General features: G+C 43.9%; 2 protein-coding genes across 2 annotated transcripts; one reads left to right on the top strand and one right to left on the bottom strand.

Annotated features, from left to right (window-relative positions):
* Positions 1-8,152: 8,152 nt before the first annotated feature.
* zbtb1 (zinc finger and BTB domain containing 1) lies at positions 8,153-11,229 on the bottom strand. Its single transcript, XM_034162426.1, has 2 exons — positions 11,049-11,229; positions 8,153-10,213 (listed from the first exon to the last, which is right to left on the bottom strand). The coding sequence occupies exon 2, from the start codon at positions 10,208-10,210 to the stop codon at positions 8,201-8,203; it is 2,010 nt and encodes a 669-aa protein (XP_034018317.1). The 5' UTR covers positions 10,211-10,213; positions 11,049-11,229; the 3' UTR covers positions 8,153-8,200.
* Positions 11,230-12,334: 1,105 nt separating this feature from the next.
* On the top strand, positions 12,335-21,874 carry zbtb25 (zinc finger and BTB domain containing 25). The gene is made up of 3 exons (XM_034162709.1): positions 12,335-12,387; positions 16,987-17,166; positions 20,299-21,874. Exons 2-3 carry the CDS (start codon positions 16,994-16,996, stop codon positions 21,461-21,463), a joined length of 1,338 nt encoding a protein of 445 aa, XP_034018600.1. The 5' UTR covers positions 12,335-12,387; positions 16,987-16,993; the 3' UTR covers positions 21,464-21,874.
* The last annotated feature ends 1,844 nt before the right edge of the window (positions 21,875-23,718 follow it).

Genomic DNA, 23,718 nt, shown 5'->3' on the forward strand with positions numbered 1-23,718 from the left:
CAATATTTGTTTTTCAAGTTTTTGTTCATGAAATGAAAATTTAATTCAATAAAACAAAATGATTTAGAAAATGTCCACATAAAAAGCAAAATTAAAAGCAACATGCTGAATTAAATAATACTCTGCATGTAATACTTTTATCCTTTGTTCTTCAATATTACCTGAACATTTATAAATTGATGACAATAAAACAGTTTACAAAATAAAACTGGTTTGTTTGATTTATTATTATTGATTATTCTGATTATACAGCAACTAGTTTTTAAATTTCTTTAATAAAATGAAGACATTTACTTTGGATTCTGGGATTTAAAATGTTTTATAGTCATTAACATTTATTAAAGTTAACAATACAAACAATAACAGCTGTTTACAGTAAAAACAAACTGGTGTTCAGTGTGAAGTTTTACAGACGACTGAATGACATCATCACTGTATTTAACTCTGCAGTATTAAAAATATGAACTTCATTTAAAGAAAGAAAAAAAGCTGAAGCTTTGACACCTTGTCGAACGTTTGCTGGATATTAATAATTTGTAGTTTCAAACAGCAATCATGAATGATTATCACTGACAGCGACAAACAAATAGACACAAGGGCCTGAAAACACTTTTTTTTTAAACAAAAAGAATTATCATCATAATAAGTTTATATATAATAAAATGTTTTAAAAGTTAATTAGCGCATTCTAAATACATATTTAATGAGCGGAATATTTTAAAAGAAGGCAGAATTATCCAAAAAAGATCTGTTTCAGCCATCACATTGTGTGTGTGTGTGTGTGTGTGTGTGTGTGTGTATGTGTGTGTAGGGGGGGGGGGGGGTGTGTGAGTTTGAAGTACTTTATGTTTGAGGTACTGTGTGTATTTAGCATAACTGTGTGTATTTAGCATAATAGATAGTAAATGCTACAAATACTGAGGCCTTTATTTTGAAAGTTTTTGAATCCTTGTTCGTGTTTAGAGTTAGGATTTTTTGAATAAATATTTATCTGTACAGCCACAATAAGGAATGGACACTGAGTCTGATTCCAACAGTGAATTCAATCATAACATCAATGAATAAAATTCAAATCATTTTAACAAATAAATACTACAACAAACACCATCATGTGTGCTGAAACCTCATAAAATAAATATGAAATTATCAGATCCTTCGTTCCTACTGAACAAAAGCAGCCAAGTGCTCGTAAATGTGACTGTGAACACATTCTCTTCACTTTGACATATCTGGAGAGAACGTGACAGAGAATAAGAATCAGATTGATCTGTGCAAACTGTGTATCTGTGCAGGAAACTGTGAGTTTAATGAAAGGGGAGGAGGGGGTGCTTGTCACGGCAGGGGTGCTGAATTCGACACACCGGACCTCCAGAACCACGCCCACAAATAGGGCAGCAGAAAACAGAACATTTACAGAGGAGTCCTTCAAATGGTGATACAAGCACCAAAGTCAGCACAAATCAGGTCAGGGGTCAGTTGAAGAATTACACAGGGGTCAAAATTTAAAAATCTTCCAATCAAATTGAAAGCGACACCACATTATTTGTCTGAACATAACAATTCCAAAAAAGGGTATAGTTTGGCCAATCTATGACTGAATGGGTCATGAGCAGCACTCTGGAGACCTTGACTGCATAGTGAGGAGTTAATTCAGCCATTTGATTCAGGTCTGTTGGACCAGGGACACATCTAAATGTTGCAGGACTCCAGAAGACCCCTGGTCTAATGGTTAAGGCATTGGGCTTGAGACCAGAAGATCCTCGGTTCAAATCCCAGCACCTGGTTCAAGCGGCAGGATAATTAGGTCGATATCGGACCCGATCTTCTCCTTCCGACAATCTTAAGGACGCCCCGACAATTGTGATGATGTTAAAGATAATCTTATCAGATATTCCTGCCGTGTGTGGTGTGTTCAGAGAGCTCCGATCTGTTCGGAAGGACGTCAGGAGCGCTCTGATCGCAAATCGGGGATATTCAACCACAAACAAGCAGCCTGCTGAATGTGACGTGCTGCCAATCAGAAAGCGAGGTGACGGACGTAAAATAAAATCAAAACAGCTGTTCTGACTTACCAGAAAGTCCGGTGGTCACGCTGTCTCCACTCCTTTAAAGAAGGCCTTTTCTTTTTCTCTTTTTTTTTTCCTCCGTTATAAATAGTCCACAAACTATCTCCGTTTGTTTACTCTGAAGTCACGTTTAATCTGGAAAGATTTTGTGAGATTTCCTGTCTGAGCTGGGAATGTTGGTGAGTGAAATGTGTTGGTGTGTGGTGTTTTTACCGTGTGGCTGAACACCACACTCTGTACTACCAAACCTGTCAGATCTGTGGTTTTTTTTTATCTCCATGTGTGTGGTCTCAGGTTTTGGAAACCTAAAGATAATTTTAAAATCTAGCCATGTGAACCAGGCTGAAGAGCCCTTGGGCAAGGCCTTTAATCCTCTTGTTGCTCCTGGTGTGTAGTGAGCACCTTGTATGGCAGCACCCTCACATCAGGGTGAATGTGAGGCATTATTGTAAAGCACTTTGAGCATCTGATGCAGATGGAAAAGCGTGATATAAATGCAGTCCATTTATTTGTGTGTGAGCGTGTTCATGTTAAACATGTGTGTTTGCGTTTGTATTTTTGTTGTACATTATTTATTCACGTTGTTTATTTATCTCATCTCACTTTGTATTCATTTAGGCCCAAACAATTTGTTGACTTAAGTGAAGAGTCAGTTCAGTAAATGCTATAAAAACAAAAACTACTTACTTACTGATAATTTGTTCAAGTTGCCAGAATGTGAAGATTTGTTGGTTTTAAACCTATTTAACATGTCCCATTAAAACTGGACTCTTGCGCTGGAGATCTACTTTTTGTTTCTATTTGTAATCTAACACTGACAGGAAGTCCATGTCTTCAGAATGAGAATCAGAATCGCCTTCAGAGGATGGAGCGCCACCAGCAGGCCAAAATGTCCACAGGACCAAACCTCAACCACTGTAGGGCCACAGGTCAGGAGGTCACAAACTCAGTTGGATGACACTGAGGAGTGTGCACACCCCAGTGCACATGGCCACATCCTCACGGGCATGACGGCGCCTCAAACTGGACCCGACAATCAACAAACAGGAAACATCAACCAAAAAGGCAGGAAAGACCCATTTTAGGCGGAGCGTTCGGTCAGCGACGGCAGTGTTCATTTGCTGGCAGAATCCTTCAAAATAAAGCTGCTGAACACAAACATTTGTAAATACTTTGAACACAAAACCAAGGTGATGCTAAAGATGTCTGTCGGAAGAGGTCAGGGTTAAAGGTCAGCGATGATATATGCTGAGACGTGGGCAGAGCAGGAGGAGAACAGAGGGTACGTGTGGAGGCCTTTCAAAAAAGGATTCTGATGGAGAAAGTCCATTAGAACCACAGAAAGGACGACTTTAGAATGTTCATGTCCAAAATTCCACTTGTGGATTTAGAGGGTAACGTGTGGATCAAACGATCCATCAGCCTGATTAGATTTCAGCTTTATCACATGAATCCTGATGACTTCTGTTTTTAACTCTGTGCCGTCTGTCAAGTAGAACCAGAAGCGATGCTTCAGGTTGTTTGACAAAAAGTATCAGTGATCCTAGAAAAACACACCAACTGGTCAAGTCACGTGGCACTGACCCTGTAGGTCCAGACGGTACCTGGACTCATGAGTGTGGTTCCTAACGGCATGACCCGGAGTTAACAGGAAGACCAGCAGGACCACATTTCAGAAACCTCAGTCCAAGAAGAGTCATGGTCTTCATATGACCAGTAGGGGGCAGGAAAGGCCCCCATGAATATGAGTATGAATAATGTCCATTAACTATGATGACGTCACAGCATTGTGAAGCGACCCCCAAACATGGAGGCAGTGGTTTGTGAGATCTAGCTTAGGACAGACAAACAGAAACCACTGGGTTTAGTGACGGAGCCGCAAAACAGAGCAAAGACAGAAAACATTTAAACTCCTCACACCATGAAAAGCTGTTTTAGGCTGAAGGCCTGAAGTTGGCTGCAGGAACAAGAAAAAAGTGCTCCAAAGGGGCGGGGCCAAACAGCTTCTCATTGGTGTGTGTGTGTGTGTGTGTGTGTGTGTGTGTGAGAGAGAGACTTTCTTTTTGTCTGACTGAGGTAACAAAGTGGTGACATGTCTGCAGCCGGTTCATCGACGTCCACGTGCCCGTTAACAGCGACGAATCAGTCAGTGTCGTCATGACAACACAGTAACACATTCGATGTTCGGAGCTTGAAGCCACACTCAAGGGACACACCCACCAATGGACAGCACCTGTCATAAAGACAGGACACGCCCACTCCACCAACAAGGCAGAAGCCGACGCCCCTTAGCTTGTTGACTGTGGAGCCTGCTCGTAATTGAGTGTATGAACACGTAAGCAGTGTTAAGTTCGTCAGGCAAGACGAAATATATCAGTCAGACCATTTTTTCATGAAGAAAGCGAGACGATAACGTGACTGTGTGGGTTCTAAAACACTGACAAAGACGATATTAAGGTATATTATTATTGACGAGAAAAGACAAGACTAACATGCTTTGCTTGAAATAAAAACTTAAATCATTTTTCATCTTTTTTCCATCTGCAAGCGCTAAAGTGCATTCAGAATGTTGCTGCAGCCATCAAGGAAGACGGCTCCATTTCCTGTACTACTGCTGCCACCTTGTGGCTACAACATGAAACTACATGGAATGAACAGATCGTGTGGAAGCAAAGTCTTGATATCTGGTCACATTTTAAATATTACGAGACTTAACAAGAAAACGTTTAATCGTGTCTGACGGGACGTCATGTGGATTAAAAAGTAGAGTACCAGAGTATTTTGTCAGGTAATACCAACTTTCAATATTTGAGGCGTGTGAACTACTATATCGACTGAAACAGTAATCAGAAATAATCGAATTGTTTTCTTTGTATGAAAGGCTAAAATGTCTCGACTGAAATTAAACTAAAATTGGCCAACTGTAAGTCGACTAAACAAAAATATGAATGACTAAAACAGACATTTGACAAAAGACTAAATTAAAAACCGATGACAAAATTAACACTATAAGCGTACAAATAAGCACACGTTACGTTTGTGCTCACGTTTCACACTCGGATGAGCGCGGCTGGTGCTAAGCTAACCACAAAGCTAACATATAGGCGCCGCCAAATGTGGTGACGAATGCATGTTTCTGTTTTAAATGTTTTATTTTTTCCATTTGTGGAACATTCAACAATTTATGAGCAGGAAAAAAATATATAATAAGTGTCATAATCCCATCAATAATATAAACCACCAAAATTCAATAAATATTAAACTCACAACAAATCAAACATTTAATAACAGCAGAAAAACAGCCTCTTTAGAAATTTTAAATATAGTCCAAAAAATTTATTTATTTTGGGGGCCATAAATGCATCAACAGGATGATGCGTTGCTTTAACTTTTACACACGTTTTTACAACAGTCCAAGAGGTGGGCGGGGCCTTGAGGGTGGTACAGTTCAAGTTCCGCCCTCCTGGGACCCACAGATCAGCAAACCTCCACTTAGATCCTTCAGGGGGGAGACGCAGCGTTCAGTGGGAACGAAGCCGAAACATGCAACAAAAAAACAAACAAACAAAAAAAATTCTTTGGAGACAAATGACTTCTGAAATATTTCAAATTCAACATTGAGCAGTTTTTTCCCCAATAAAAATAGTGACTTATTTTTAAATGAGCAGTAATTCATGTTTTATTAAAATTAGTGAAATACAAAGACACAAAATCCAGGACGAGCTGGAACAGACTGAGCACCTTGCAGGATTTAATCACCATGGTTACAGTAGTTTTCTGAGCCGATTGTTGCTGACTAAGCTCCTCCCACTGTAACTCCAAGCTCCACCTGCTCTGACTTTTAGCTCCTGTAAGCTCCTCCCCAGTGTGTCTTTTGGTGTAAACTGCAGTTTCTTGGTGTTCACACCGCGAGCATCAACAAGCTTTGAAACGACTCCAGCTCGCTGAAGCACAGGTGAATGATGGGAGATTTTGTCTGACACAGCCTCACTCAGGCCAGCATTATGACATCATCACTCAAAGCCTTTGTCAGTTCTGAGACATCAAATCTGCAAGCTTCATATTTGTAATGTCCCAGTTTCAGTTTAAAAATTCTCATGAAACATTTGGAAAAAAAACTTTCTATGGAAGCTTCAGACTGGAAAAAAAAAAACCCAGCAAAAAACAGGAAGTGACCAAACAAAGGTCAAAAAGTAAAATTTTCTTTAAGAAAAATAAGAGAAATGATGGAAACACTGATTCTGAAGCACTTAATCCACTTCAAATAAATATGTTTGAACATTTGATGAGGGACATAAGAGTCGCAGCTCATTCACATTTTGATTTTTGTGTTTTGAGGAAATCTGATCACTCCGGACGCAAAACATGACAGGATGCAGTGAACGATGCCTTTGAGCTGAACGGACTAAAAACTCCAGCAACCAACATGGAATTTACAGTTACGCACCAAAACAGTCACATGACCAACTTCAGTTCATTTAGAACAGGTGCAGTATCAGGTCCTGACTGTAGGCGGCAGAGAGAACACAGAGAGGGCCGACTCCCATAAAATGATATAATCTGGACGCCATTTTGATTGTGTGTAACTGGGGCAGCTCGGCTGCTGCAGTGGAGTGATGTTTTGCAAACAAAACTTCTCGAGTGGACTACAAACTACTGAAATGCACTATTTGACTTTAGAACACAAGGAACTACAATTACAAATGTTTATTTAAACAGCTGTTATGATTGTGGAGTGTATAGAGTGGAAAATAAGGCACTGTAAGTATATTATAACCTAGGCAGCCTGAGCTTTTATATTTTTAGTTTTATATTTTCTGTTGTGTTTTTAATCAGGTTCTTTTTGTCTCCTCTAAAATTGTAGGATTAATAGTTATTACTATTATTGTTGTTGCTATTATTAATATATAAACAAATTTTAAAAAATTACAATTTGTAATACATTTGACTCTTACGACAACGCTGAGCCATTAATTATTATACAGATAAATGCACACAAACGTGCTGACAGCTGCAAAAGCTTAATGCTAACTTTAACACTGAAAATGCCATAGACATGCTAACGTGTTAGCATCGGTCCTGTTTTTAAAGTTATAAAATACATCTATCAACTGTTTCAGAAGAACATAACAGGTCGGTTAAACATAAAAAAGGTAATTACTCACAGACATATGCTCTTTAGGGTTTTAGCAGGGGAAAATTAAGATAAAGCGAAATAAAACAATGAATCAACAAAGCATTAGATCAAAGCAGTGCTTCGAATCACTGCTTCGATTAGTTCAAGGTTAAAAGCAAAGCCGCGCTGCAGAAAAGTTGATTACAGACTCACTGCAGGGTCTGTAATCAATGTAGAGAAATTATTTTCCTGACAAACTCCCCCAAAAACAACGGCCACTCTGAAGGACCGATAATGGAATCGTTAAGCAAAAAGGTTATTGATGTCAGTGGATCGAATCATTTCTTCACGATACCCTTTGGAAAGGAGTAGAATGCCACTTCCTTGTTTGTTTTAGTGTACTTGGTGCAACTGATACCCGAACACTCAGTTCATTTAGCTCTTGATGTTTTTCTGATGTTGCTGGTATGATAGTTATGATCCATGGTCATGAAAAATGCACATAAACAGAAACTTTTGTCTCTAATATGACTCTAGAGTGACACAAAGACTGGCACTGTGCGTCTATAGCAACACCCAGTTACACACATTCAAAATGGCAGCCAGCGCTCAGCCAATTACAATGCAGCATATAGGAAGTGTGCCCTCTCTATGTTCTCTCTGGTAGGCGGTGAACAAATGTCATGCTAGCATGTCAAAACAACACTTTTCTGCAAATCTCTGAGAAATTCAGCCTCAAAACAAAAATAGAGAAATTTTGAAGCCAATTAAAACAAATTTTTATCATCTGCAGCTGTAAAGCAACAGAAGGTTTTGGTGTCAGCAGTTACTCAGACATCAAAAACAAAAGCTACAGCAGGTGATGAGGTAAATACCCGCAACGTCGGCTGAGACGCTCGCAGTGTAAACACCGTCTTCGGTTAAACGTTTCTTGTAAAAGTGCAGTTTTCATTTTGGTGTTCAAGTCATCTGTTCTCACAGTTATGGCTTCAACAGTAACATGTTAGCATAAATGCTCCTATAGCCGCTTGGTGTGTTTGGCGTTATAGTGACTCCTCATGTCCTTGCGAAGGCGGAACTTTTCCCCACAGACGCCACAGATGTATAGATGAACGTCCATGTGCTTCTCCAGCTGGTCCCCACCAGGGAAGATCTGAAAACACACCTGGCAGATGGTTTCACCCGCCGACAGGTGGGAGATCATGTGCCGCACGTGGTCGTGTTTAAGGAAGGTTCCCTGGTCGCACACGGGGCACACGTAGCGTGCCATGCCTTTGTGCATGTCAGTGTGTAGGCGTAGCTGGCGCTCACGTAGGAACTGCTTCCCGCAGGTCTGGCAGGTGAACTGCTTCTGCTTGGTGTGGACCGTGTAGTGCTCGCGGAGGTGGCAGCGCTGGTAGAAGCCTTTGCCACAGATGCTACAGAAATGTTTACGGCGATGATCAGGGTCACTACCCTCCTCCACCAGCACCGGACGGAACAGCTCCTGGTCATGGCACGCCAAGGCATGCTCCAGTGCCAGGCCCTCATTTTGGAACAGCAGGCCACAGTGAGGGCAGGCCAGGTCGTTCACTTCCAGTAGTCCCTCCTCCATACCCTGAGGATCCTCCAGCAGAGACACGTCGTCCTCCCCATGGGAGTCCGACTCGCCGCCGTGGGACTCACCACAGCGCTCGGCGTGCTCCTGAAGCTGTCGGCCTTTAATCAGCACTTGGCCACACCTCCCACATGCACAAATGTGACCCATGTGGTTGGACAGGTAGTGGGAGGACCTGTCCTCCTCTGTTAGTCGGGTGCCGCACAGTTCACAAGGGGCACAGTCAGCTTCCTGTTTTTCATCTTTGATCTTACGAAGCTTGGCAGGTGTGGTTGAGGCCTTACTGCTGTTGTCTATAGCCGACATGCCAGGCTCCGGCTCCCGTTGCAGTGCCGTCTTCTCCCTCAACGAGTCCTTACACGTGATTTCACTGAACCTCCCGCTACAGTTTCTGGAAATGTGTTCACCAACTCGGACCACCTCGATCTCGGGGTACAAGCTTTCCTCTGGCTCCGCCTTAATGCTCGTGCTAAACCCGGCTTCAGTGTCTCTTCCAGTAGCGATGGACCCGATGGCGAGTTCGCTGTCCAGCTTGGCCTCGGGCCAGTCGTCCTCACCCTTGCACATGACCCTGTGCTCGTCAATGCTGTCCGAGGTGGAGCTCTCAGCTTTACTGGAATCGTTATCGCCCTCGCCACTGCTTCTTGGAGCGTGGTAAGCTTTCCTGTTTGTGCACGTCAGGATATGTTCAATCAGAAGCTTTTCGCAGCTGAAAACAAAGCCACAGTCATCGCAAGTGTACGTACGCCCAAAACGGGGCCGATCTTTGAGCGCTGAACTCCTGCCACCAGATCTCTTTCTCAAGTCGCACGGCTGCTCGAGAGCTCCATCTACCACCACCGCTGTCGCTACCACAGGCGTGTTTGCCACCATGTCCTCTACTGCCACTGGTCTACTGATGGAAACTGAAACAGCCGGACGCACGGTGCCACCGCCGATATCTTTCGGCAACAGCTCCACATCCGGTGCCACGGGCCTCTGCTGCTCATACATACGGACCCCAAACATCATTTTCCCGCCAGTGGTGCTGGTGGAGGAAGTGGATGAGGAGGATGGTGTGAGGTTGGAGCTCCTGATATCTCTGAGGTCCTCCAGCGAATCAGGGATGTAGTACATCTGCAGGTATGCCATGGAGGCTTTGAGCTCCTCAAACTCATAGCTCCCCACCACGATGCGGCCCAGGTACATGAGCTGCAGGATCAGGTCGAAGCACTCGGCGCTGATCTGCATGTTACTCAGGTCCAGGCGCCCTGCCCCCTGCTGGTCTCTGATAAACATCATCCTGAAGTAGGAGCTGCACGCCGCCAGCACAGCTTTGTGCGCCCTGAAGTAGATGTCGCCGATGGCGATGAGGCAGTCGCACAGGAAGCCCCACTCCCGCTGATTGTTGAGCTGCTGGAGGACGTGATCGCTGTGGCTCGGCCTCGCCATCACCTGCCGGAGACACAGGCACACGCACATCAAACTGCTGCGCCATTTCACTTTTATCCTGTCACACAATATTTACAGATGTCTGAGCTCGTGAAGCCACTGGTTCCCAACCTGAGGTCAACGACCCCTCAGGAGGGCGCCACAGTGAAATTAAAGTGAACAGAAAAAATCCAAATATTTAATGTAGGAGTCGCTGCTTTGGGTTTGTACAGGATTTGTTTTTCGAACCTGTGATCAAATTTCTGATTCATGACGTCTCTCACACGTAACTAATTGGTGTTTTTACTTTGTAAAGTTTGAGTGTACAAACAGGCCTTTTGGCACTGACTTTGTGTGCCGAGAATCCATGTCCACCCTCAGAGCAGCAGGGAAAAAATAAAAGAATGTATAAAATCCACGGAAAAACGGCCGCGTGAATCCGGAACAGCGGAACAGTTTTACAGACAAGGGAGAGGCCATCGAGCTAAAATGGAGCTGATTAAACTCACGTCAAGTTAGCGTCACTCAGACCAGAGACCGCTGCGGCTTTACCTTCAGAATAAAAGCAAACACCAGGCATTGAATTCCATAAAGAGCGATTTGAGCGCTTCGTTGTTCGACACCTGAAACGAAGTTTGATTTTGATCCTCTTCTACCAGTAAGCGACGTATTTACAAACGGTGGCGTAGGAATTGATCGTTCACATCTCTTATTTTGAAGGTAGTAGTTGGAGATCGTAGTTGAGCGCTTCATCTGTCTTGACGCTATCACGGCGGCGTTTCTTTTGCAAACAGCCCGCCGCCCCCGCACATACAGGCCGCTTATCCCCGCCGCTACGAGCACGAGCACGAGCACTCACCGGGGCTTCGGCGGCTGCTGTCTGCGGGGATCAAGACTCAGTTTCCAGCGTCAGAAGCTTCTGCCGCAGCGGATCGAGCCAACCGCCAGAAAACTTTCCACCTCTTCTGCTGCTGCGACCAAAAGACTTCCGCACAGTGTCCTCTCCAGCTGACAGCATTACAAAATAAAAGACCACTGCCTTTCAAAATAAAACACACACACACTACAGTTTAAAAATAATGAATAAAAGGGGGGGGGGGGGGGTAATTTTGGAGTGTTGAAACTGAATCTGAGCTCAGATTTACTTGATCCCATAACGTTTTATTGTTCCATATTGATGGATTACACAAAAGTTACGCATTCACTCACACGTTTGACACCACTAACTGCACAAAAGCAGCTTCAAAAGCACAGTTTTTAAACCAACTTCACGAAATGTGGACAAAGAGCCATAATATCATTTATGGCACTGATGAGGAGAGTGAGACTGAAGCTTTTACTTCCATGATACGAGAAATATGTTTTCATATCTCAAACGTGTTGTGATTGGCAAAAACTAACACCAGATTCAGATTCAGCCCCCAAATGACCCAAAAACCACGGAAAACTCCATGCAAGAAAAATGGCTTAGTGGTTAGCACTGCTGCCTCACAGCAAGAAGGTCATGGGATTGAGTCCCACTTGTGGCCTTTCTGTGTGGAGTTTGCGTGTTCTCCCTGTGTTTGTGTGGGTTTCCTCCCACATTTAAAGACATGCAGGTTAGGTGAACTGGAACTGGATCTCTCAGTGGGACGAACCTGGTTAAACAAAGGTTAAACTAAACTGTTCCAGTTATTATTGTTGAGATTATTGTAGTTGTTAATGTAATAACATTATTTATTAGCTATAGTTAATCCCCATAACGCCACCACGTGTGTGTATGTAAGAGAGAGAGAGAGAGAGATGTTTGGAATATAACATGTTCCTAATATTTTGTCTTTATCATGAAAGCTCAATGAAATGACCAAAACATGAGAAATCCAACACAATAAAAATAATAACTACCATAAACATATTTACTTATTTCTTTTGGTTGGGATCCATCATGAACATATTGGTCAATATTTGTCCTCAGGCGAAGAACTTGTGCCAGTCCTGGGACCTGCTGTGGCGACCCCAGTGCAAACAGGAGCACCAAAGGGGCTTTATTACTTTATTACGTTATACGAGAGCGTTGGCTGAACGCGCACTGACGTCAAAGATGACGTTTAACGTGCGAACAGCCTATTCAATCTCGTGGTCTCGCGAGATTTGAGGCCGTTTTCAGCGAGAAGAGGTCGGCAGCCACAAATCTGATCCGGATTCTGGACCATCAGCAGGTAATTGGACCGCGAGCACGGTGCGCGTGCACCACACCCCGCACTTCGGAGTGCGTGCGCGCGCGAAACGAAGGGCGTGCGTGTGTGTCTGAATAAGAAAGAACGAGGATAAGAATGGAGGCGCGCACACAAACGTGTACGCGGGTCTGTGTGTGACGGTGCGCGCGCGTTGGAGGACGCAGTTATCAGGTGCATTGTGGGATTGATGATCAGAGATTATTATAATTAAAGAGGAGCCTAATGATAACCACGCCCCCTTCACAGCATCTGTGCGTGCGCGCGTGCGATCAGGCGACCTTCACTGTGTCAGAAGTCAGAGGTCACACTTCATCCAGAATCACGAGGTCGCCTTAGTCTTATTTTAAACGTAAAATAAATAAAGGCGAAGGAACAATAACGTTTTACCGTTTCATTTTTCTGTTAAAAATTCTTGGAAATTGATACTTCCAAATTTGTGCAGTGGCTTTGCTCATCTCCAGAAGTCTGCATAAGAGATACCGATGTGGTCTGGGTCCAATTCCAGAAGTTTGCTGGAATTAGATCTGAACCACACCATAATTCTATGACTGGGGCAAGACTTCCAGAATTGCACAAAGCCCTTGTACAGTTTCAGAAGTATTGTTCAAATTTCTAAGAATTTTTAGGCCTTTCAGGGAAATTAAACCTGAAACAATTTCAGAGAAAATAATCGAGATGGTTGACGTTTTTCCACAGTGTAACAACGAGCTAATCATCATTCAGCATGATGAAATACGGAAAAGTTTAATTTTCAGCAAAATCACAAACTGCACCACAAACAGATTCAGATCATTTATCATCTTTGTAACCAGTACAACGAAAGGCAAAGTGCAAATATAAACCACACGCAGACTTAAGAGACCTGGAGAAGAACAGAAACACAACAATTAACTGAATGAAAGAGGTATGTCCGAAACACAAATTAAAAAAAAAAGAGGGAAAAAAAATATAAGTAGACATAGTAGTAGTAGAAAAAAAGAGATTACATATTTAAAAAAAAAACTATGTACATGATGTGATAAGTAGCTAGTTAGCAACATCCTAACTCACCAACACACTGACTCAGTCATTGTTGCAACTGGGCTTGATCTTGATTCGTGGTTAAATAAAGGGTAAATTTAGTTCTTCTACCTGTGCAAGTGTCTCATTGGCTGAGCTTTGACTTCATGGACATGTTTAATAATTCACTTAACGTTAAAATATAAAAGGAAACAGCTTTTTCAAATAAAATTGTTGCTCTTTAAAGAGCCTTTGTTTTATTTTGAAGGGCAGCAGCTTTCAGAGACAGCAGGTGAGTTGGACTCTCAGGACTCTCACTCTCTCTCTCTCTCTCTCTCTCTCTCTCTCTCTCTCTCGTCTGCAGCTTTGACCTCTTGGTGGAGTTTTTGGAGACACTTTCCTCACATTTTGAAGAGCAGAGATATTCTCTTCTTCCTTCTGGACTTCAGGTTTTGGTGTTCCGTTCCATCCGTGTGGGTTTACAAGGTTCTCTGCACAGCAAATGATGAAATATTCCTGATGTGGGACAAGAAATATGTTTCTGAAAATACGAAGAAACACAAAATAGTGTTGTGCTATTTTCTTTGTCTGATTACTAGAAAGTTTAAAAAAAAATGTTATGAGAGCAGTAACTATGAAGCTTTATTTGGTAAAAATAAATCAAACAATTTACAAATATAAAATGTTCCCTCAGCTCAACTGAGTGATTGATTAAACATCTTGCATCTTAGCTTAGCCTTTAGATGTACGAAGGTGCAAGAAGCAGTATGAGACAGGGTGGAGGTCCTGAAGGACACAGTGATGCTGGAGGTTCTGGACCAGTTAAAGTTTCAGTCTGAGTGGTAGACCAGGAAGGACAGAGTGACATGTAAGGACGGTGGTACAGCAAGGTGGGAGTGACGGAGACGGACGATGCTGATCAATTAATACGAGTGAGCGAAAAACGGAGGCACAAACCGGAAATGGCACAAAAAAAATCTGCCGGTGGAGAAAAAGCCACAAACCGATGGTAGACACATAGGCAAATTATATAGATGCTGCATCGGTTGCTGAGATGCAAGAAATGTGGCCGTCATCTTGGACCGATCATCGTAGTGATTCCATCACAGGTCACAGTGAAAGTTTGATTTTATATTTGTTCATTTTTATCTATCATCAAGTTGTTCTCTGTTCTGTAAAGTGTCTTTTAGCACTGTGTGTTATGGTTAGACATCTGGACGGGACCAAACCGTTACAGGCGATGAACTCAAATGCTGGGAACAAGGAACAGAAGTGGTTGTGAACGAGAAGAGATTTATACTCAACAAAAATATAAACGCAACACTTTTGGTTTTGCTCCCATTTTGTATGAGATGAACTCAAAGATCTAAAACTTTTTCCACATACACAATATCACCATTTCCCTCAAATATTGTTCACAAATCAGTCTAAATCTGTGATAGTGAGCACTTCTCCTTTGCTGAGATAATCCATCCCACCTCACAGGTGTGCCATACCAAGATGCTGATTAGACACCATGATTAGTGCACAGGTGTGCCTTAGACTGCCCACAATAAAAGGCCACTCTGAAAGGTGCAGTTTTGTTTTATTGGGGGGGGGATACCAGTCAGTATCTGGTGTGACCACCATTTGCCTCATGCAGTGCAACACATCTCCTTCGCATCATCCGTGAAGAGAACACCTCTCCAACGTGCCAAGCGCCAGCGAATGTGAGCATTTGCCCACTCAAGTCGGTTACGACAACGAACTGGAGTCAGGTCGAGACCCCGATGAGGACGACGAGCATGCAGATGAGCTTCCCTGAGACGGTTTCTGACAGTTTGTGCAGAAATTCTTTGGTTATGCAAACCGATTGTTTCAGCAGCTGTCTGAGTGGCTGGTCTCAGATGATCTTGGAGGTGAACATGCTGGATATGGAGGTCCTGGGCTGGTGTGGTTACACGTGGTCTGCGGTTGTGAGGCTGGTTGGATGTACTGCCAAATTCTCTGAAACGCCTTTGGAGACGGCTTATGGTAGAGAAATGAACATTCAATACACGAGCAACAGCTCTGGTTGACATTCCTGCTGTCAGCATGCCAGTTGCACGCTCCCTCAAATCTTGCGACATCTGTGGCATTGTGCTGTGTGATAAAACTGCACCTTTCAGAGTGGCCTTTTATTGTGGGCAGTCTAAGGCACACCTGTGCACTAATCATGGTGTCTAATCAGCATCTTGATATGGCACACCTGTGAGGTGGGATGGATTATCTCAGCAAAGGAGAAGTGCTCACTATCACAGATTTAGACTGGTTTGTGAACAATATTTGAGGGAAATGGTGATATTGTGTATGTGGAAAAAGTTTTAGATCTTTGAGTTCATCTCATACAAAATGGGAGCAAAACCAAAAGTGTTGCGTTTATATTTTTGTTGAGTATATTTACTATAAGAAAGTAAAATCATAATGCTGTGCTGGGGGTGCCTGCAGAGTGGAGAGTCAGCCCACTTCAAGCGGTGGAAATTAGGGAGCTGCAGGTTCCCGAGCCAGTCTTGTAAGAGAACAGAAATCCTGGAGTATATGGGACTGGAGCTGGGGCCAGGTGGGACGCACAGAGCCGAGGAACAAGGAGAACGGAGGAGGTGAGTGGGTGCAGACAAAACACTGAAGCCCTTAACAACAAGTTGAAGGCTTGAAACAGGAATGTTCACAGTCTGGAAATGAGGTTCACTGTTCAGAAATCATTCACAGTTGATGAATATCTTCAGAGGTCAGAGGTCAGGTGCTGCACGTCTTGTGACGCAGTTCCAAATAAGCTGGACTTGACTTGAGAAACGCCTTGGAAAGTTGTTAGTGGTTCAGTATCAGCATTGATACAGTTCTTGGAAACAGTTCATGGTCATGCACAGTCACTAACAGAAGAAAGGTGACAACGGGATCTCAGAGACATGCAGGACCTTAGCTGAACATGGCAGAGCAGATGACTTCCAAGGCGACATCGTGCAGAGAGTGCATCGTGGAAGCCGTGCAGGAGGGCGTCTGGAAACACCAAAAGATCAACGAGCTCTAGTATGGAAATTAGAGAAGGCCAGGTCACCAAGCTCAGACTTCACTCTGAGATTCTGGCGAGGGCGAGGACATGGATTGCTCATGGAGAGTCAACCTGTAGAATCTGGCAGTGGCTGAGCTCAAAGCCGGGGTTTAAGTAACCCGCTCCTGATGAGCTGCTCATGAGTGTCAGGTGCGAGTAGATGATGAGCAGCAGGTGTTCCTCGGCTCTGCAGTGCGCCACCTGGAGGAAAAACAGACAAACAACACACAAGAGGAGAGAAAGGGGAGGAGAGAGAAGGCAGTCAAAAGGCTGTGTAAAGCTGCATAAATACAGTGCATCATTATTAGTAGGAACATGTATGTATGTCTCAGACATGAACGAGCGAAGCTCGCCAGAGCCATTTCCAGTTTCCAGGCTTCATGAAGCCGCTGAATTTTTGTGTCATTTCCGGTTTGTGCTTCTATTATAATACGAGCGTCTACCATAGAGCGAGCTCGATGGCTGTCAGCTTGATGGTGTTAAATCAAGGTTTTGTCTTTGTGTTTACATTGAAGGAGCATCATGGATGTTTCTACTCACAGCCTCTTCCTCCTGCAGCAGCTCAACATCCAGAGAGAGTTCGGCTTCCTGTGCGACTGCACCGTCGCCATCGGAAACGTTTACTTCAAAGCCCACCGCGCCGTCTTGGCGGCTTTTTCCAACTACTTCAAGATGATCTTCATCCACCAGTCCAGGTCAGGGATGGCAAAATAACACTGCAGCAGCTGCTCAGAAAGCACCCCATGTTAACATGCTAAAGCTAGCTGTTAAGAAAGCACCCTGTGTTAGCATGCTAAAGCTAGCTATTAAGAAAGCACCCTGTGTTAGCATGCTAAAGCTAGCTGTTAAGAAACCACCCTGTGTTAGCATGCTAAAGCTAGCTGCTCAGAAAGCACCCCATGTTAACATGCTAAAGCTAGCTGTTAAGAAAGCACCCTGTGTTAGCATGCTAAAGCTAGCTATTAAGAAAGCACCCTGTGTTAGCATGCTAAAGCTAGCTGTTAAGAAACCACCCTGTGTTAGCATGCTAAAGCTAGCTGCTCAGAAAGCACCCCATGTTAACATGCTAAAGCTAGCTGTTAAGAAAGCACATCGTGTTAGCATACTAAAGCTAGCTGTTAAGAAAGCACCCCGTGTTAGCATACTAAAGCTAGCTGTTAAGAAAGCACCCCGTGTTAACATGCTAAAGCTAGCTGCTCAGAAAGCACCCCATATTAACATGCTAAAGCTAGCTATTAAGAAAGCACCCTGTGTTAGCATACTAAAGCTAGCTGTTAAGAAAGCACCCCGTGTTAACATGCTAAAGCTAGCTGCTCAGAAAGCACCCCGTGTTAACATGCTAAAGCTAGCTGCTCAGAAAGCACCCCATGTTAACATGCTAAAGCTAGCTGTTAAGAAAGCACCCCGTGTTAGCATACTAAAGCTAGCTGTTAAGAAAGCACCCCGTGTTAACATGCTAATGCTAGCTGTTAAGAAAGCACCCCGTGTTAGCATACTAAAGCTAGCTGTTAAGAAAGCACCCCATGTTAACATGCTAAAGCTAGCTGCTCAGAAAGCACCCCATGTTAACATGCTAAAGCTAGCTGCTCAGAAAGCACCCTGTGTTAACATGTTAAAGCTAGCTGTTAAGAAAGCACCCCGTGTTAGCATACTAAAGCTAGCTGTTAAGAAAGCACCCCGTGTTAACATGCTAAAGCTAGCTGCTCAGAAAGCACCCCGTGTTAACATGCTAAAGCTAGCTGTTAAGAAAGCACCCCGTGTTAGCATGCTAAAGCTAGCTGTTAAGAAAGCACCCCGTGTTAGCATGCTAAAGCTAGCTGTTAAGAAAGCACCCTGTGTTAGCATGCTAAAGCTAGCTGTTAAGAAAGCACCCTGTGTTAGCATGCTAAAGCTAGCTATTAAGAAAGCACCCTGTGTTAGCATGCTAAAGCTAGCTATTAAGAAAGCACCCTGTGTTAGCATGCTAAAGCTAGCTATTAAGAAAGCACCCCATGTTAACATGCTAAAGCTAGCTGTTAAGAAAGCACCCTGTGTTAGCATGCTAAAGCTAGCTGCTCAGAAAGCACCCCGTGTTAGCATGCTAAAGCTAGCTGCTCAGAAAGCACCCCGTGTTAACATGCTAAAGCTAGCTGTTAAGAAAGCACCCCTGTGTTAGCATGCTAAAGCTAGCTGTTAAGAAAGCACCCCGTGTTAACATGCTAAAGCTAGCTGCTCAGAAAGCACCCCATGTTAACATGCTAAAGCTAGCTGTTAAGAAAGCACCCCGTGTTAGCATACTAAAGCTAGCTGCTAAGAAAGCACCCCGTGTTAACATGCTAATGCTAGCTGTTAAGAAAGCACCCCGTGTTAGCATACTAAAGCTAGCTGTTAAGAAAGCACCCCATGTTAACATGCTAAAGCTAGCTGCTCAGAAAGCACCCCATGTTAACATGCTAAAGCTAGCTGTTAAGAAAGCACCCCATGTTAGCATACTAAAGCTAACTGTTAAGAAAGCACCCCGTTAGCATGCTAAAGCTAGCTGCTCAGAAAGCACCCCGTGTTAGCATGCTAAAGCTAGCTGCTCAGAAAGCACCCTGTGTTAGCATGCTAAAGCTAGGTATTAAGAAAGCACCCTGTGTTAGCATGCTAAAGCTAGCTATTAAGAAAGCACCCTGTGTTAGCATGCTAAAGCTAGCTATTAAGAAAGCACCCCATGTTAACATGCTAAAGCTAGCTGCTCAGAAAGCACCCCGTGTTAGCATGCTAAAGCTAGCTGCTCAGAAAGCACCCCGTGTTAACATGCTAAACCTAGCTGTTAAGAAAGCACCCCGTGTTAGCATACTAAAGCTAGCTGTTAAGAAAGCACCCCAGTGTTAACATGCTAAAGCTAGCTGCTCAGAAAGCACCCCATGTTAACATGCTAAAGCTAGCTGTTAAGAAAGCACCCCGTGTTAGCATACTAAAGCTAGCTATTAAGAAAGCACCCCGTGTTAACATGCTAATGCTAGCTGTTAAGAAAGCACCCCGTGTTAGCATACTAAAGCTAGCTGTTAAGAAAGCACCCCATGTTAACATGCTAAAGCTAGCTGCTCAGAAAGCACCCCATGTTAACATGCTAAAGCTAGCTGTTAAGAAAGCACCCCATGTTAGCATACTAAAGCTAACTGTTAAGAAAGCACCCCATTAGCATGCTAAAGCTAGCTGCTCAGAAAGCACCCCGTGTTAGCATGCTAAAGCTAGCTGCTCAGAAAGCACCCTGTGTTAACATGCTAAAGCTAGCTGTTAAGAAAGCACCCCGTGTTAGCATACTAAAGCTAGCTGTTAAGAAAGCACCCCGTTAACATGCTAAAGCTAGCTGCTCAGAAAGCACCCCATGTTAACATGCTAAAGCTAGCTGTTAAGAAAGCACCCCATGTTAACATGCTAAAGCTAGCTGTTAAGAAAGCACCCCATGTTAACATGCTAAAGCTAGCTGTTAAGAAAGCACCCCATGGTAGCAGGCTCAAGCTAGCTGCTCAGAAAGCACTCCATGTTAGCACAGCAGCTACTGTTAGCTGCTTAGAATGCAGTCAGTGTTAGCATGTTAGCATACACATTTTTGCATGCACATAATTTGATCCCACATTACAAACATATTGACTACTGATTATTGGCTATTGATGGCGTCTCCTGCAGTATAAACATACTGATTATTGGCTATTGATGGCGTCTCCTGCAGTATAAACATACCGACTATTGGTTATTGATGGCCTCCCGTGCAGTATAAACATACTGATTATTGGTTATTGATGGCGTCTCCTGCAGTATAACCTGACTGATGACTGGTACCGGTGTGGTCTCATTGGCAGTGAGTGTATTAAGATCCAGCCAACGGACATCCAGCCCGACGTCTTCAGCTACCTCTTACACATTATGTATACTGGCATGTGTCCCAAACAGCCTGTGGACCAGATCCGCCTGCAGGACGGGATCAAGTTCCTCCATGCCTACCAGCTCTGCCGGAAGCCTGGCGAGGGTGCAGCTGACACGCCCACCGATGTGGTCCGCATGTCCAACCTGTACGGGATCCAGATTTCCTCTCAGCTGGCCAGTAAGGATGCAGCCGGTGTTCAAAAGAGCACAGCAGTATCCCAAGCAGCTCCAGAGGATGGCCGCTCATCCAGCCGTGGGACAAGGTCCCACACTCAGCTGTCTCTCGCTGTTGGCCTGGAAAGCATCTGCTCAGACCACCAAGTGTCAGCGCTACGCAACGTCTGTTCTGTGGCGTCCGGAGACGACTCAGACATTTCCACCCGCATCAAGCAGGAGCAAGTGGAGGATGAGGAAGTGGAGGACAGGGACGGAGAGGAGGGGCGAGGGGCAGGGTCACTATCCCCCACACAGGACAACAGCCCCACCCAGGACCTCCTATTTAAGGACAGACCCCTGGCGCTGCTGTGTCCACGTTGCGGCGAGCGCTGCTCCTCACCGGAGGACCTGCGGGAGCACCTGTTTAGCCACGCCCTGGATCCTGGCCTGTCACAGTGCATCCACTTGGATGCTGGTGTAGACGAGGTCCAGCGAGGTTCCCACGAACAGCTGGATGATGGCTGTCTGGAGGAGGCTCTGAGACAGAGCCAGGCGCTGGCCAACCAACTGGCTGCTGAGCTGCGGAGGAGCAGAGGAGGCGGCGGGACCAGCCCGACCGCCACCATCCTTCACTCTCGAAAACGTAAGATCGCCTGTGCCGTCTGCAGCCTGCGCTTCTCCCATAAGAGCCAGCTGCAGGAGCACATGTATGCCCACACAGGAAAACCGTCTCGCCACCACCGCTACAACCGCCTGTGCAGCCAGCTCGTCCAGGCCTCCACCCACATCTGTGAGAGCACTCCTGAGGTGGGAGGAGGCGGTGCAGGAGGCGGTGCTTCTGCACTGGAGGAGGCCAACAGGGACAATCAGGACAACGGCAGCTCGTGCTACTCCCTGGACTCTGAGATCTCCCAGGAGAGCGTAGACGGTGTGCCGGTGGAGTGACATCTTCGTGCCTTGAGATTTGTGGTTAATGTAAAGCAGCTTCACTTCCTGTCTGTCCCTGAGCGCCCCCTGCTGCTGTGTTGCAGCAAAAATACAATTTTAAAAAAGCCCCCTCAGTGATGTATTCATCGCGGATCCACCAGGGGGCAGATTTGGGCCAAATATCCAGTGGTGTTTTAATGAATTGAGTGGAGATTAGAATTCGTATTTCTGTGCCACAGAAACACTGAAAAAAGACAAACAAAAACAGCAGAAAATCAGAAAAATACATTTAAATCTGATGTCTCACAGAACACTGTCCTGTAGGTGGCGCTAGTACCGTCTGTGTTTTAGACTGACTGGATTTGTCAGGTAATCCATGATTAGACACGAATCTGACCAAATCAGAAGTGTGTGGTCCAGAATGTTCTGTGATCACATGCTGTGACATCACTGCGTCATGTTTCAGTGGGTCTGGGCCAATCAGAACCAGAGCTGCTGTCTTCTGAGGACGGTGACGCTTTAACGTTGAACTCTAGCCCACGTCCTGCACACTTTCTAACGTCACAGAGTCTCTCGTCCAGGAAGGTTTTCCCGTGAGAGTTTGAAATCCTGACACACAGACGCTCGAACCCGCCTCCTCGACAGACAGACATCCTGCTATGATGTCATTACTCTCTGTGAATTTTTGCCTTCTTCATTTGTGAAACACGTTTTATTTTCATGTCTATTTTCGATGGCTGAGCAGTGCGATTTCAGAAAATCAACTTGTCTTGTATGTTGATCTTTATTATTTGTCTTCATTTAATTGTGACAGTGAAAATGGTGAGAGCTTTAGCAGTTTGGTTCAAATGCATCATGTTAAACTGTGACGTGAATTTTTCATGAGTAAATATGAAATCACGCTGACAAAAAGATCTATTAGTTTTGTCCAGGAGGTGGCAGTAGCGAGCTGTCACTCAGTCACTATTGCGTCTCAAACGTTCTGGGGGGGCGGGGGCACATAGACCCACAAAAACTGTTATCACAACTAAGCAGGCAAACCAGAATGATGACATCACAGTTCATCAACAACAACCAATAATATTAATTAATAATCTGTGTTGATTGATAGTATTGACTTTGGAAGAAACAGAAATAAAGTTTTAAATGTATTTTCTGACACTTTCAGATCAACAAACTAAAATATTTTGTTACTTGTTTGGTGTTGTCATGTAGCATTTGACATCACTAAGTTCAAAGGTCACATTAATCAGGACTTCATTAATTGTTCATCAGCAGATGTGGTGAATGATTTTTCCCATCATTTGTATGTTTTGTGCTGCACTGGAACAAAATGAGATGTTAATGAGATGATAACTGACTTTTTCATGTTTTGTAAATAAATGTTTTTGTAGAACCACTCTGCACATTTTTGTCCAAAGAAATGGAACAAATCTGACCAATCTAAAGAAGGAGGAATAATGGCAACAACAACAATAATAATAATAATAATAATGCTGCATTGACAGAGTTTCACAGGTCGATTATCCATGAAGTTGTGAGAACTGTTATACGTCACTTCTTCCTTTGAACTCCATTTCCCAGAAAGTTCAGGTCTGAGGAGATCAAACTCACTTTAGATTCTATATTTTTCAAAAATATTATTTAATAGTTATTACTACAGAATGACAGAAAGAGGACATTAACCCTCTCAGGCTCAAAGTATGTTTTAGTAACAGGAAAAATCTGATATTTAGCTGTTGCAAATCTGAGAGGGTTAATGATGTCCAACAAAACACTCACAGCGACCACAGTTCTCTAAAATGCCCCAAACAACCAAATATTTTGTTCAATATGCATCTTAGGTTTAAATAAGCTTGAATTAGACCTCCTCCACGGGACTCTGACCTGCCCCCGGACCGTAAGACCTCCTCCGCAGGAGTTGGACAACATGTCTACTGGCTGTGAATAAAATATTTTTGCAAAGTAATTTAGCTTTAATCAAAAACAGGTTTTCCTGAACAGGTTACTTTGCAATTTTTTCTTTTCTTTGTTGAAAAATAAAATGTAAAACTGGGGGGAGACCACCATGTCCGTCTCCTTTGAGAAGATGATCTGATTTGATGTAACCGCTGTTTCCTTGTGCTGTTGCTTAGCGACACATCTATGTATTTTTATAGACAAGATGCTCCATCGCTATAGAAACAAATGCTTCTTCTTCACAGTGTTAAAAATAGACACTGTGTCCACACACAGCTGACAGCAGCTCCTCCAGTCTTCTTAAACCTGGACAA

The sequence above is a fragment of the Thalassophryne amazonica genome, chromosome 21, assembly GCF_902500255.1.
Source record: "Thalassophryne amazonica chromosome 21, fThaAma1.1, whole genome shotgun sequence".
Lineage (NCBI taxonomy): Eukaryota > Metazoa > Chordata > Actinopteri > Batrachoidiformes > Batrachoididae > Thalassophryne > Thalassophryne amazonica.